Source organism: Ptychodera flava, chromosome 22, assembly GCF_041260155.1.
Source record: "Ptychodera flava strain L36383 chromosome 22, AS_Pfla_20210202, whole genome shotgun sequence".
Classification (NCBI taxonomy): domain Eukaryota; kingdom Metazoa; phylum Hemichordata; class Enteropneusta; family Ptychoderidae; genus Ptychodera; species Ptychodera flava.
This window is the reverse complement of record NC_091949.1, coordinates 20,090,876-20,106,838: the sequence shown is the minus strand read 5'-3', so window position 1 is coordinate 20,106,838 and position 15,963 is coordinate 20,090,876. Positions and strand designations below refer to the sequence as shown.

At 36.9% G+C, this 15,963-nt stretch overlaps 1 protein-coding gene across 1 annotated transcript; it reads right to left on the bottom strand.

Annotated features, from left to right (window-relative positions):
- Window positions 1-8: 8 nt before the first annotated feature.
- On the bottom strand, window positions 9-15,710 carry LOC139122927 (isovaleryl-CoA dehydrogenase, mitochondrial-like). The gene is made up of 12 exons (XM_070688798.1): window positions 15,527-15,710; window positions 13,458-13,556; window positions 12,432-12,521; window positions 10,175-10,229; window positions 8,269-8,438; window positions 7,098-7,191; window positions 6,508-6,644; window positions 6,059-6,155; window positions 4,768-4,861; window positions 3,756-3,837; window positions 1,839-2,016; window positions 9-1,042 (listed from the first exon to the last, which is right to left on the bottom strand). The coding sequence occupies exons 1-12, from the start codon at window positions 15,659-15,661 to the stop codon at window positions 906-908; spliced, it is 1,368 nt and encodes a 455-aa protein (XP_070544899.1). The 5' UTR covers window positions 15,662-15,710; the 3' UTR covers window positions 9-905.
- Window positions 15,711-15,963: the final 253 nt, after the last annotated feature.

Below are 15,963 nucleotides of genomic sequence, written 5' to 3'. Positions count from 1 at the left end.
TGTATAATAATAATCTTTATTTGCATCATGTTAAGGCTCAATTTGCATCAACTTTAGAAGTCTTTCCTTTCATTTTTGATCTGATTTTATGATATAGTTTTATTTGGCTCCTCTGAAAATTTAGCCAAAAATGCATTTTCTTTATTTAGTCAACAACACATGTATATATATGTAATATGCAGTGTTATTACTGACAACGGAAGTTTAGTCAAGACTGCAATTTACACGTCCATTGTGCTGCATGTTGCACATTATATAATGGGTGTGCAAGACTCACACTTTGTACTTGAAGGAGAAAAGAGTATATGTGATATTTTTCTTGAAAGTAAGTGACAACATGTAATAGGCTTTGCTCCTTTAAACAACTGTATTAAGACATGAAGTTTAGTTCAATGCCTTCATTTCACTTTCAGAACTAAGAAAGCCTGAAAATGTCAGCATAGTGTTTTGCATTGGTACTGTCCCTTTGAAACATCTCTTATCATGAACTCCTATGAACAAACATATTTCTTTTCACTTGTCACCCTTTTAATAGATAAAATTTTTGTCATGTTACACTTTAAATAGATAGAGGGCATCTATTGAATATCTTTGTGGATGCTTCTGACAAAAGTAAACAATGTGAGTCGTGTGAGTTTTGATGGTTTGTAAATCACAAAACTAAAATGTTTCAAAATCTAAGCAAAAACTTTACACAACAATCTGATCTAAATTTCAGATGTCATTCCATTTTCCAAAACATTTTAAATTGGAGGAGACATCCTCAGAAAGCTATTTGCATCAGTATTAATCCTTATAAATTCATTTCTATCACACGTAGAATTTTTCATACTTTTGTCAGTAGCATCCAGTTACAATATTTACATTTACTTGGTCAGTTTGAGTAGTTTTTTTTCTTAGTGACTTTAATCTTTGAAGTCTTCGTTGAAGGATCTGCCAATGATCAGTCTTCGTACTTCGCTGGTACCAGCGCCGATCTCGTAGAGTTTGGCATCGCGAAGCAATCGGCCAGTGGCATAATCATTGATATAACCATTACCACCTGTGTTTGGTGAAGACATAGAGAATATGTTATCTCTTTTTAAATGGGATGAAAGTGCTTTCAAATGAACTTTACTTGTGCATGTACAACCGTAACTCAGTCAAGTTGCACTGTTTTGCATTTACATTTAAAAGGGGCTGACAGTATTAAAGGGAGAAGGTCATCGGACTTTCTAGTTTACAAACAATCTATTTCATGATACATTTAAATTTTACGATGTGCATCATGACAATCATGTTTTAACTTTCATCAACTGCCGTCGAACCTTGGATACAGAGTTTACATTTATAGTATGGGTCCCATTATATGACCTTTGTGAGTGCAATTCCAACAACCCCCTCCCTTTAATGGAACAAACATACTTCCATTGATTTGAAAAAGCATCATTTAAAAAGGTTCAAATGGTATGTTATGTGGAAGCATTAAGTTTATGAAAGTGAGAAATGGCATTGCTAACACACTGTCCTGTCATTTTTCATTGTTGACACATTTCTATTATATAAGAAATATTCAAAAGATAACAATATTAGAACTAGCGCAATATAGGTATGGAAATTTGCACTGTAGACAGTGGGTCATTATCATCAGAATTTCAAGAATTAAAATTGTTATTGAAACACTGTGCAAAGCAACAGGAATAAATACTGTTATGTTTTGCTGTGAGGATTAAATGAACATGCAGGACACTTGCACTTCACGGTGTCTCAATCAAATTCAATATGATTTGATATACTTAACCTGTACAATGTCAATCAATTATCTGTATGAAATTTACACTGAGAAAATTCCCTCTTACCAAGGCACTGTATTGCATCCAGGGCTACTTGTGTTGCATTCTCAGCAGCGTACAGAATGACTCCAGCACAGTCCTTTGGGTTGGCGTGTCCCATGTCGCATGCCCTGGCAACGTTGTACACATAGGATCTGCACGCGCTCAGACGGGTGTACATGTCGGCCATCTTGCCTTGCAAAAGCTGAATCAATAAATGTTCATGATAGAAAACTTGTCAACTACAAATAAGATGGAACAATTCATCATAAAAGTAGTAGTCATGATGTACTTTGATGTAAGGTAGTATGTACCTCAATACTGAAAGACATACTTTTGCATGAACTTGCCTCAAGCTAACTGTCAACCATTCTCTTTCAGTATCAAAAACAAAACATAGGGCCAAAGTCCCTGAAGCTACTATAGACATGGATACAAAATTAAGTATTTCCTGACTGTATGAAATTATCTCACTAAGGTCATCCTAGGGACCTGTAAACCAAATATTAAAGCTGTCTGACTAGCGGTTTTGAAAAACAAGCGACCCAACAGTTGACAGAGCTCTGCTGTGTTATGTAGGGAATAACTTTTTATGACACATGTATTGATGAAGAAGGTGGATATCTTTGATAGCTCATTAAAAGATAGCCTGACCAAAAATGGCAAAATTAGCTGCAAAAATACAAAATTGATTATTTCATCATCATTTCAATATATTACATTAAGATAAAGCCTAGGAACCTGTATACCAAATATCAACGCTATCAGATGAGTAACTTTTGAGAAACAAATATTTTGACCAAAAATGGCAAAAAGTGACCCAAAAATACAAAAATTGAAGATTTCATCAAATTTCAATATATCACACTAAGACAACCCCTAGGAACCTGCATACCAAATATCAAGGGCATCAGACAAGCAGTTTTTGAGAAACACATTTTTTGACCAAAAATGGCAAAAATTGCACCAAAAACACAAAATTGCAAATTTCGTCATATATTCAATATATCATATTAATTCATCTATAGAAAACTGTATACCAATATCAAAGCTGTCAGACGAACGGTTTTGATGAAATAAAGTTTAGACCAAAAATGACAAAAAAATTCCTTAAAAATACAGATTTGCATATTTCATCATTTCATCACAATTTGAACAAATCTAAGTTGGGTTATCCCTATGGACCAGTATACCAAATAACAAAGCTGTCTGACCAGCGGTTATGAAGAAGAAGATTTTTTACCAAAAACGCCTTTTTGGTGCTAATTTGCATATTTTCAACAATATTAAAAAATTAAAAAAAGCATTTTCTCAAAATCATATTTTTCATCTACACAACAAATATCAAATCAGTAAGTACTGCGGTTCTCAAGATATTTGAGTGGACGGACGCCTCACAAACGGACATACATACATACATACACACATACATACATACAGACTGACGCCGGAAGCCGGACGGATACCCATCCCAATAGCTTCTATAGACTATAGTCTATAGTAGCTAAAATTAGATGTCACCATGCAAAGTATGGTACTAGAGAAAACAAATTACCTAAGATTTACCAATATTTGAAATTCAAAATGGCTGCCATTCCCTGTGTTAACTCTATGGACAATACTAAAAGTGGAAAAATATTGGAAAAATTTGTCCGAATCTGTGTCCCTGAGGAGCATTCAACGTCAATATGATAAAATTGTCGCACGCTTCCTCTTTGGAATAGCTTGACCTGGTAACCCCTATTCCCTGTAAACAGGTCCACACTCACCATTCATAGCAATACCTTTGGGCAAAACAATGGTTGTGAATAGGTTATTGCTGCTACTATACTAAATAGAATGACACAGATGTGCTGTAAACATTTTGGACTTGCAAAATATTCTCCCAGAAGTAGCCTACATAACCCAGTAATTAATCAGTGGCTGGGTCGTTTTGTCACTCACCTGGAAGTGGCCTATTGGTTGGCCAAAGGCTTTCCTTGTGTGCATGTATGGGAATGAAATATCCAGGGCGGCTTGCATGATTCTGAATAACAAAACAACAGTGATAAATAATTTTAACTTTTGCAATTTAGAGATGTGATGAATGAAACTCAGCTACTGATAGTCTTAAGCAAGTCCTCTGACTGCAATTACTAATGTTGCCGAAAAGAACCAAAAGGTAGCATATTCCGACCTTTTACCTGATTTACACCTTGGGGTTGTATGTCACTGGCAAGGCAAACATCAAATTCACATATACCTGACTGATGAATAATTGTGAAACTATGAGGACATATAGCTTGCAATCCTCAGAGATGTCACAATGTTGCCGTATGAGCATGGTCGACATGAACTACTCAAGCTCTATTCTGTGAAAATTTCAGCAAAATTGACCGTTGTTCATGGTGTGAGTGGAGAGGTCTAGCTGAGCATGGGCATGGATATGGAGCTAAACAAACAGGATGGCATCAGCAAGAATAGCTGACTGGTCAGACCGAAAATAGGGCTTTTATTGCAAAAGACAGAATGCAGTTTACTACATGTATGTACATGATGTCAGGAGGCTGAACGGAATGGAACAAATGAACAACTAATTTAGTTCCTGATATTTTTTGACTCCATAGCCCCAGTGAGTATACATTGGGCAAAGGCATTAGAGTTGTAGGTTTCTCTGCTTCAGATACTCTTCGTGTGCTGTTACGATGTACTTCTCCACTGTTGCAGGGCTATATTCTCACAATTCGGTAGAATATCTATGTAGATGCTCAGAGTATCTGGATTATGATTCTACAAAGTCCTTGTGTATACCAAATTCGATAATAACCGAATTCACTATCATACATCAGTCCGTATTCAAAAGAAAGGCAGAGAAGCAATGGCTTCTGGCCTTGGGATTCAAAATTCTACCTTTTAAGCGAATATCATTACCACAGATTTTACGAAAACTTAAAAAATAAGCTGAAGTTTGAATTACCCGAGAGGTCCAGCAGCCAAGACCAGTCTTTCATAGTCAAGCCCACTCATCAAAACATAGACACCTTGGTTCAGCTCTCCAAGAACATTTTCAGCTGAAAAAGAAGTATTGTTTTGGTTGGTTTTGATTTATTCATCATGTATTTAGGTTGTCGATTACATAAGACAACTATCAAATACATAAAAGTGTGCAGACTATGATATCAGACTTTGGACAATGTATTTGTTATGTAACATAAATTGAACCATGCATAGACGTTCTATTGGAATAGTTGGTGGCTGAAGTTTAGGAGCATGACAACTCTGAGTTTTTCCAGCAATGTATTCATATGTTTATAACCATAAAAAAGGAATACATTTTCATGACAAAAGGACATGCAAATTATGCATTGCTATGTACATTGGCCACCCCTCAGTTACAATTGATTGCATCTACCCTAAAAACCCTATTTATTCAACCACTCTATTAATTTGACCACCCTATTTTGTCTCAAAACATTATTTTATCCGTATTAATTCAAACACATATGGAATGGGAACTTTCTCAATCTCTTGTAATTCAACCAACCAATCATGACAAACTATTTTGTTTGGATAAAATACATGGAACAATACAATGTACAGCACAGAATGTCTAAGTCAGGACTTCAGGAAAGCCACCTTTATATGTTTCAATCATCCAAGATGATAAGCATATCACTTATGAATTGTCCAAAAAGTTGAAATCCCTAATAATTCAACCACTAAAATTATTTTGGCTTTGTTTATTTTCTAATATATCCACCATTTAAAATTTAAAATTATTCTGGTCGAATTAATAGGATTTTTACGGTATTATACTGTGCCATTTTGTTCATTTTGTGTATCTTGGCCGAGTATGGTATTACTGTATTTATACGGGTAAACACTCTAGGTGCCTAGGTGCTTGGCATTTACTAGAATATAACCTCACGGTGAAAGAACCACACAATGTGAGGCATTTTCTAGAATATAACCTCACGGTGAAAGAACCACACAATGTGAGGCATTTTCTAGAATATAACCTCACGGTGAAAGAACCACACAATGTGAGGCATTTTCTAGAATATAACCTCACGGTGAAAGAACCACACAATGTGAGGCATTTTCTAGAATATAACCTCACGGTGAAAGAACCACACAATGTGAGGGAGGGGAGGGGAGTTTACCCGAGTGGGGGCATTTACTCGAATAAATACAGTATAATGGATGTTTATCTAATGAATAGTGTCTTCATTGTACAAACAACAATAATGACAGAATACATAATGTACCTGGTACTCTGCAATCTTCAAAGACCAGCTCACACGTATTAGATCCCCTCATGCCAAGTTTGTCCAGTTTTGGGGAAGTACTAAACCCTGGGAAGGACTGGAAAAAGGCATAAATAATATTTTGAGAAATTGATGAGCAAAGAATTGAATGGAAATAGTGTCAAGCTTTTCAAGTTCACCTGAGAAAAGTTCTGAGTTCCAAATCTAGAAACATAATACATCAAAGCTTTCATCCTCTGAACTCTGACCTCAAGGTGACCTGTGACAGGCTTTAATGCTCTGAACCCCGACCTCATGGTTATATGTGACAGGCTATAACCTTTTGAACTCTGACCTCTTGTGATCCATGACATCATGGCAAGATTTACCGAACAGGACTCAAAGCAAATCTATCAGTTAATGCACAGCATTCTGTGGTTCACACTGACTTACAAAGACCTGCCACTCACTTTTTCAACGATAAATGCGGAGATTCCGTGTTGTTTCTTCTTGGCATGCTGGTCAGTTCTGGCATACACAACAAGGACGTCCGCGTCCGGTCCATTGGTGATCCAGAACTTATGACCATTCAGCACATACGAGTCACCTGACAGATAAAAATTCACAAGATGTAAATATTCTGAGATTCATAGTTTGTGTAATTTAAAAAGAAAATGTTACTGGCGACTTAATAGATTCATTTGAATCACAAATCCTTATTATGATATTTGTTGGTTATATCAAAATCTTTTTGTGTTGTTTTTTCAAAAAGAATTGCCATATGGAGAATTAAACTAATCTTATAAGTGGTATTTGTTGTTCCTTTAAGGCCTGAGTTGGCACCAGATTGTCTCATCAGAAACTTTACCCACCAGACTACAATTCCAATGGAAAACAAAATGTTACAGACTAGAACAAAGGCGATCCCAGGGATTGCGAAAAGTGCCTTTAAAGATTCCTTTTCAGTTGTACTCTACGAGTTTGCTTACAAGACAAAATCTCTTCAAGTGAGTTACTGAAACACAAATTGAGACTTGCATACAATAAGTCACTTAATTACCATCTTTGTCGGCTCGTAAACTCATGTTGACGACATCGGAGCCTGCATGGTTTTCACTCATGGCAAGACCCCCGATGTGCTCTCCAGTAATCAGCTACAAAAAAGTAGAAAAAGACTTATAAGGGCCTGTGGTTGAAAATACTTATATGGTTCAATTTTTTGCCCATCTACTCACTTGCATACGTACTTGCTTACATGTATGTTGTTAAACAGGAACTTCCCCTATAAAAGCTGGATTATCGTAAACTATGCAAATGTAAAATAGCCACGCTACTGATTGGACGTGCCATGTTTAGTTCCAGAATTCCATAATTTTGCCATGTTTCAGGCGTTATTGAATCTTGTGTATGATGTCTGTGAATATGTAGCCACTAAACTTGAGTCGAAAATAAACTGAAAAATGTTCCGTTTTTTTGTTGGAGAACACATATGTTTCAAAATGTGTTCCCTGTACAACCATTTGACCCCTCTTTGCATATGTCACGAGAGTGCCCATCACGATTATTCAAATTTATCATACGGTCAGAGCCATGCTATGAGAATTCATAACTCCCGCCCAGTGTATGCAAATGGCTGCGTCATCAGTAATCCCCCTATTGTGCGCCCACGGTCCTGTAACTTCCCGTTTAACTAGCCTGTAACCGGATGCACCACATATTTACATCTGGTCTTATCTTAAAGGTTCTGGCTTTTCATGAATGCTGACTCATGACAGTGTGTAGTGGGACATTTACCAAACAGTAGGCATTACATACTAAGCTAATACAGTCAAAAACAGGAAAGCAATAGTTTGAATTACTTTAGTACGGTAAAAGAGTCTCAGTTGGTAGGAAATCTTTTCTTCGGGGAAAAAGATGGCATAAAATGTCATTTTTCTTATTGGACAAAAAAAAAAGTTACATTCCTTGGCTATTTGTCATCTCGAAAAAAGCCACATTAACTTTAAAGCTTTAAAAGCCAAGGACAAAATAGATTATCAGTAGGAAGTATAACATTCTTCTATCATGATTGATTGGTACAACAAGGAAATAAGTTGGTATCTGTCCTTTGGATTGCAGAAATCTGCCATTTCCAATTACAGGGTTTTGTCTTTTTCTCTCTGAGATGACTCAAATTTACATCTTCATCCAAAACAACGCATCGTGGCAACTCTGACTGACCAAAGTATTACCTTGGGTAGGTACTTGGCTTTCTGTGCAGCATTGCCGTTTCTGACAATCTGGTTGACACACAGATTGGAGTGGGCACCGTAGCTGAGTGCAATTGCTGCAGATGCTCTACTCAATTCTTCCATGATGATCACATGGTCGAGGTACCCACCTCCCGTACCACCTAGCTCATCTACATGGACAAATTGTGAAATAAAAATTTGTATAGAAACATCAAAGTGATTAATTTTTCAAATATTGCGTTAACCCTTTGAGCACCAAAGTCAATATTTGCCACAAAAATAAAATAATCTCAAGTCAATTTTTTCAAATTTTTGCCAAAATTTCGAAAAAGAGTTGAAGACAATAAAATGTAATGTCCATTTGGTCCAAAATTATTTACAAATTACCAAAAAAAATCATAAAAATTGGTAAAATGTTGCACTAAACTTTTGGCAGGAAAAAATACAGCACTTAAAGATTTATCATTGTCAGTCATGGTTTCAAAGCACTTCTTCAGTTTGTATGTATGTATGTATGTATGTATGTATGTATGTATGTATGTATGTATGTATGTATGTATGTATATATGTACAGACATGCTGCCTTGAAAGACAGAAGTGTGCTGAAATAACAAACATTAGAGTCAATTTAGGATAAGGAACATTTTTGGTATTGACAGAATAAAAAACACCGGTCCAGACCTCACTGCAAGAATTGTCGACAACATCTAAATAATTCTTGAGATCAAATAATTCTTGTGCCCTATAAGAATTGTACAATTACTATACAATAGTCCTTATTTTTTATTTATGTGGCATATGACAATGAACAGAATTCAATGGAAGGAGGGTGTTTCAACAGTTCTTCTTGTTGATTCAAATTTCACTGTTTTCTCAAATCATTTCAGCTTGCGTACGTGTACATACCGATGTACAGATATCAAATTATTATGAAAGGAAGGCAGGTTTGAATTTGCACTGAAATTGTCAGTCATGGGATCGTAATTATTCATAATATATAAATGTGACATCTTGTGATATCCATTGCTGGTAAAAACTAACATTTTATCACACAGTATGAGAAAACTTTTTAAATTTTCCATATATATTCATAATTTCCTTCTTAATTTGGCTTTTCAAGGGTAGTTACTGTACATCTTGTGAATATAAACTTTCTTTATTCATGTAACTCAAGAAAACAAGAGTCAACAGATACTGTATTTTCTGAACAGCATCTGTAGATCTACATTTTCCATTTTAAATAGACTAGTATCTATGAGCGTTTGTTCATGTTGTTTTACAAGCTTGACATTTGCAGATACAGATAGGCATTATCCTTATAATATCAACGTCCAACAAGAAATTATCTTAGTTTGGACTCTGATATGGAATTTGAAGTTTGACCATACTACTGTTATCAGGTATGTTGTTAAATTGTCAACTATTCAACAATGTTACTAAAGATAGCTGTCAAATTTTGACGTGCAATGAAAATTGGCAAGGTGTAAATCACAGTTAGAAATTTGATATGAATTTGTAATATTGGAAGCACATACACACACACAACAAAAACATGGGGTAAAATGCACCTCGGGAAAGACTCGCAAAAATTTTATGATACATTTTTGGTCAACCACTTGTGGGTGTTCATTTCAAAGCTCATGGAGTCAATAAAGTTTTAACCAGTATTTTAGTGAAAATCAGATTTTTTCCCATGGAGATAACTCACGGATAGCAGCAATTTAGATTATCAAGTGTTGTAAATATTGGGTTAAATGTTTGTCTCATAACAGATTTTTTCATAGACCTATATTGTCTATTTTTCATTTCCAAAGGAAACAGGTTGGAATGTCCTTGTATGGAAAGTTTGAGGATAATTTTAGACTTTCAGTTTCAAGGTGTAAACTACACTAAAGTTTTGACGAACCTGCTGGGGCTGTGATTCCAAGGAGTCCAAGAGAGCCCATCTTCTTCCAAAATTGCTGATGATGCAAAAAAGACACAGAACTTCTTCATAACATCGAACTTGTTGAATGAAAAGTACATGTATGTACCATGAGTGTTTCATCCAGGATGGCATCAACGGGGGGGATTTTCCCCCTTGTAGGGGGATTTCACCAGTTCATGTGTTCTGCTTGTATCTCTAAGGTGTGACTGGCACCATTTCGGGGGAGGGGGGCTGCCCCCTCCCCCTGACAAATTACTAGGAGGTACATGTACCAACATGTCAACAGAGTGGGAATCCCCATCCCCCTCTCTAGATGAAACACTATATCATTATCACAAAATATGGGCGACCACTTTGTTTCATTTTGGGGTTTAACCTTATGAAATTGTCACAAATACAGATGATAGTCAAATGCATACTTCTTGCCTTTTGAGCTTTTCACAACCTCAAGCTGTTCAGTATTGTCAAATATTCCTATCAGTATAAATGCACTTCCCTTTGGCAGAGGCATACATTTATACTTAATAATTATCTTTGTAAGTTTCATTACTTGATCAGTTACAGATTTTCATCTTCAGAAGGTAGTTCAAGGGTTTCAATGTGATGTAACTCAAACTTGATTGGTTAAGAACATCAACCTTTTGCATGGACGGTATAAACAAAACATTTCTATGTACTGCATGGACAAGATGGAGATACTGTACCTGCACTATTACATATGGAGAAGACACTCCCCATATGACCAAATAAAAGAATTCCGTTTCCAGTAAAATGCCTCCGAATATTAGGGGAGGCAGACAGGAGGAAATTCTTTTTAATTTTCACTTTTGTGGGTTGAGACCATAAAATACAGTAAAATTTAAAGCATTTACTCAAATGTTTTTGAAAATACAAAACAATTGTCTGCGTTCCGCATAATTTTCAAGGGTAGGCCAGGTTTCCTGAAACACCGATATTTTTGTTATTGGCCTGAGTACCGTCAATACCAAATATGAAAATCCACATTAAAGATGCAAGAACATACAGTCTTTGCTGGTATAACAGAGTCAAAGCCTACTTGAATATACATGTACTATTGAATCAATTTACTACCAGTTTTATCTCTAACCATTTATGTGCATTAGATACTTTGCTTTCAAGACATTCTACACATTGAAGGATTGTGTAGACAGCACAGGCTAATGGTCTGTGGGTGCAGAAGTAGGTCACGCTAGCCACTGTGATACAGATCTGTATGGGTTCATAACACAAAGTAGGTCACAGTCTTCCATGTTGGATATGGAATTTACACAAAGAGTGAATTCCGCCCCTGCCTGGTAAAATGAACATGTATTGTGTATTGTGCATTTTGTTCAGATCCAAAGACATTTAATGACAACAGTGAACATACCCATGGAATAACATTTTGCCAGCTGGATCAAATGTGTGCAAAAAGTTGCATTTCCTGTATCATTGAATCATACAGGTAGCTAGCAATAGTGTCTAGGTCCATAGCTGTAGTTGTGGTTTTCTAACGGGCACGTGCTGATTTGACTTTGAGGACTATTTCACCTCGCCACACAGCTATGGCATATTCCATAAACAGGCAATCAAATCCCTGTGCAAGCTGCTAGGGCAGCCAATTTTTTCAACGATTTTGTATCTTATTTACATTCTGCCAACACTCATCAATAACTTGTTATTTGGGACAAGTTACCATGACCAAAATCCCAACAAAATTAAACTATGTAATGTTTTCCTAATTTTTCCCTACATGACTACCAGGAAGCTATGTTGCTACCGGTGACGGAATGTAAGAGACAGAAAACCTATGAGAAAGCCAGCAGCACAACTACAGACTCACAGCTATAATACAGGCAGACATTGTTGGCATACAGTCAATAGACAGACACTCTTCCTACTAAATTTTTCATGGCATTAAAATCACTCCAATAGTTTATTTAAATGATACACTGTACATATATACTAAGCTATGATATGGTTAGTGAAATTAATGTACCCATCTTGTGTTCTTTTCCCTAATCATATCGAAATGCCTGATGATAAACCTGTTAAAACATGCATTGTGTCCCATATTATTGTTGGCTACTGCACTCTAATCAAGAAAACAATTCATTTGTGAATGATAATTAGCACTGCCTATAATACACAACACTATGTGTGTCAACATAATTATTCTAAAACAAAGGTAATGACACTTTGACAATCTCATACAGTAAATTCATTTTTAACTTACTCTTATGTCCTTGAACTCATTGGTGGCATCAATTTCGGCTGCTTTTGGAGCTAGTTCTGTCTGGCAAAACTTAAATGCCATCTCTCTCAACTGAAATGGAAAGTGGGGACAGAATCGATTGGTTCAAATTAAAAATTTTACCATACATAGTTTACAGTTCAAGATCACTAGGTGTGCTCAATTTCTTGTGAACTTGCAGATCAAACTGTCTTCCACAAGTTCCATTTGATTCATTTGATGTGTCACATGATATGGCTTATTATATATGTGGCTTAATAGTGGGAATAGAAAGCATCTCTTTGTAGATTCGACGGTATTGTTTGGTAAGCAAAACGGAAAAAGACATAGCTAGTGGAGCTTTAATAGCAGCATTTCCTTTTACACACGTTGATTTGAGGTCAAGTGTATCCAGAGATATTTTCTGATTCATTTGCCCAACAACTGAGTTACTCAAGTATTTGATCCAACCAACTTCAACACATGGCTTCACTTTGGTTGAAAGCATCTGTCCCAGTCAGGGGGACAGTCTACACATGCATCTTGCCCCTTCTTTGGAAAGATATCCCCTTACAGTTGCAAAACTTAAACTGTCAGATGTTTTCACCAAAAGTAATCTGGAGTAACTTCAATTTTGCTGTCGTTAAAATATTCTGTTGTACTGACTATGGAAGGCCTGTTAGACAAATTATTTGCAATGATCAGAGAAAATTTGCATACTGTAACTGTGACTGATAATGTTTTAACCCTTTGAACGCTGCTATTTTTCCTACCAAAAATTTAGAGCAGCAGTTTACTAATTTTTATGGATTTTTCTGAAATTTTCTTGATAACGTTTGGCCAAATGGACATTACATTTCGTTGGCTACACTTTTTAACAAACTTTTGACAAAAATCTGAAAACAATGACTACGATATACATGTATTTTATAAAGGTAACAAAAATTGACTCAGGCACTCAAAGGGTTAATTACTAGTACTGGAGCTCATAACTGTGACAATCCATGAAGATATTACATGTACACTCACCAGCTGTTGTTCTTCAGTCAAGCCATATATTTTGTCATCAATTTCCACAAACGTTCCTGATGGAGCTGCAGAAGATGACACTGGGGCTACCACCTCAACCTGTCAATCAACAAATACAACAATAAAGGTTATCGCAGGTGATAGCAGATGAACTAAGGGCTGACTCAGCATTAGTTGAAAATATAATCACATATTATTTGTATTCTGCCCGACCAAGTAAATTCAGAATAACACCATTCAGAAATCTTGCAGTCTGCAGATGATGTGGATGTATGTACTCTCTCTCTCTCTCTCTCTCTCTCTCTCTCTCTCTCTCTCTCTATATATATATATACACACACACACACACCCACACACAGAGTGTTGCAGCGTGGTCGCGCTGTTGCGACAATGTCCACAAAATCAAGCCCATTGTCCGGGCATTCTCGCATACTGCGGGTCACGTAAGGCGCACTTGTGAGCTGACTGTGTTTGGTGTAGTCTGCAATAACATTATCTGATACTGACTATAACCTTTGTTTTGCATGATTATTTTGAGCTTATATTTTTAAACTTTCGGAGCTGTGATTAGAAGTAATTAACATGCTGCACTTGATATTATAACTTGCTTGTAGTCTGACTGAGCTCTCTGAAGTGCGGCAGATACCGTATACTATTGCTGCTAGAATTACTTGCCTGAAACAGGCATAGTGATATGGTCCCGGTAGCTTAAATTTTGTTTTGTGAAACCAATTTGTAACAATATAACGACTGACACATGTTGTCCCTACAATGTACAAAATGTCCCCATAAATATACGGTAGAGGGTCAGAGTGTCCCCTGGTTTAACCCTTTCACCACCATGGTTTGTCCTAAATCCATTGTTTTCTATGGTAAAGTTGGACCTGTATACAGGGAACTGGGGGTGAAAGGGTTAAAATCCCTGGCTGCAACACTATATATACTATAGGTAACTCACATGAAGAATGAGGACAACAACTCCTTCAGGTATTTTTGATATTTATCCTGTGCTTCTCGAGGTTGCCCCCAGGAGTTTTATTACATGCCTCGAGGTGCCTGCAAATCAGTGCATTGATTTGAATAGGAACATCCGGGATGTTAGCGGGCCGGTGAACGATGTACTGACCGGTTTCCATGGTTACCCGGGCCAGTGAAGATCGATGATTTCGACGTCAAAGCAGACGCTTAACGCTAGACGTAAAATATCCATGCGCGCACTGCTATTTGGACTTTCGTTAAAATCTGTTTGATGCTGGTCGATAATGGTAAAATTGTTTGAAAATGCCCTGCATGTAACTAAATGTTATATAGCATTAACTGTGAAGAGGCATGTAATAAAAATATTATTGCCTGAATACATGGGTTTAGGTGCCCTCGCAGCAGGAGACAATTTGCCCTCCTGGCGTCGAGCAAATTGTCACCTGCTCTCGGGCACATAAACCCATGTAATCAGGCAATATTATTTAACATTGACTGCTGTGCGCAGTTTCCCAAATGGAAATTACATGTACTTTTTTTCATTTTTAGTGACAGATCCTTTCTGTGTACGTTGACATATTGTGCAAAATTACATGAAATCTGTGGGTTGCTCACCAGAATGCATAGGGAAGGTTTTTTATCACTTTTATCTCTGAGCAAACTGTGCACAACTTTCAAAGGAGAATAAAAGGACTGAAATCACCAAAAAACGGCCAGAATCAGCAGCCACTAGTAATGTGGGAACCAGGGATTAAACAACAATATCAGGCGCTCGAGGTCGACTCGCCGGTCCACGATGTTGCGCCACGGAGTCACACACACACATGTAAATATTTGTGTCAATATTGACGACGCCTGTGTGAGTATCACCGAATCAAGGGACCATGACCGAATCAACTTTGTGGCCGGTATATAGCCTAGATTGTTGGTCTTTCTGCCTTCACCTGGTATATAGCTCAGAATCGCAAAGCAACTTTCCGATACCCTATTCTTCAGAGTTTATATAGTTACGAAATCATGACCCGTACTAGTATTGATGCACGTCGACAGGTTTACCAACAAGATATGTCGTCTAAAACATGTCAACCTACCTCCTTTTCTACAGCGGAAGGATTAGCACTAGCAGCATAATTTCTGACATTCGTTGAGGAACTAGAACTGTAAGCTCTGGAGAGCGACGGTGTCAGTCGTGTGACGGCTCTCAGATGTCTTCCAAGCATCGCCATTTTGTTTGGTGCTGCACTGAACTTGCACACAAGTGCGCAGTCGTCGCAGAACGGCAAGCTTGTTTGAGCACGTGACCCAATATAGCGATCGATGGCGCTCTCTAAGTGGCCGAGGTCGAGAAGTAATCTTGGTCAAAATCATCAAATATAACAACGCAAAACCGAAAATTCATACGAATTCAGTTGTTATTATTATTTACATGGGCCACTACTCTGTTGTAAAGTAAAGTGACGTAAAACAAAGCCTTTATTTACGTAAAACAAAGCCTTTATTTAAATCGCATAACCTTCAGGATCTTGAT

Bases quoted from the DNA above. Each gene is read 5' to 3' on its own strand.
- LOC139122927 (XM_070688798.1), bottom strand. From the start codon at position 15,661: ATGGCGATGCTTGGAAGACATCTGAGAGCCGTCACACGACTGACACCG. The intron at 8,439-10,174 runs GTTCGTCAAAAC...TTGTCCATGTAG, and splicing joins TGGAATCACAGCCCCAGCAG to ATGAGCTAGGTGGTACGGGA. The intron at 2,017-3,755 runs GTGAGTGACAAA...TTATTGATTCAG, and splicing joins AACCAATAGGCCACTTCCAG to CTTTTGCAAGGCAAGATGGC.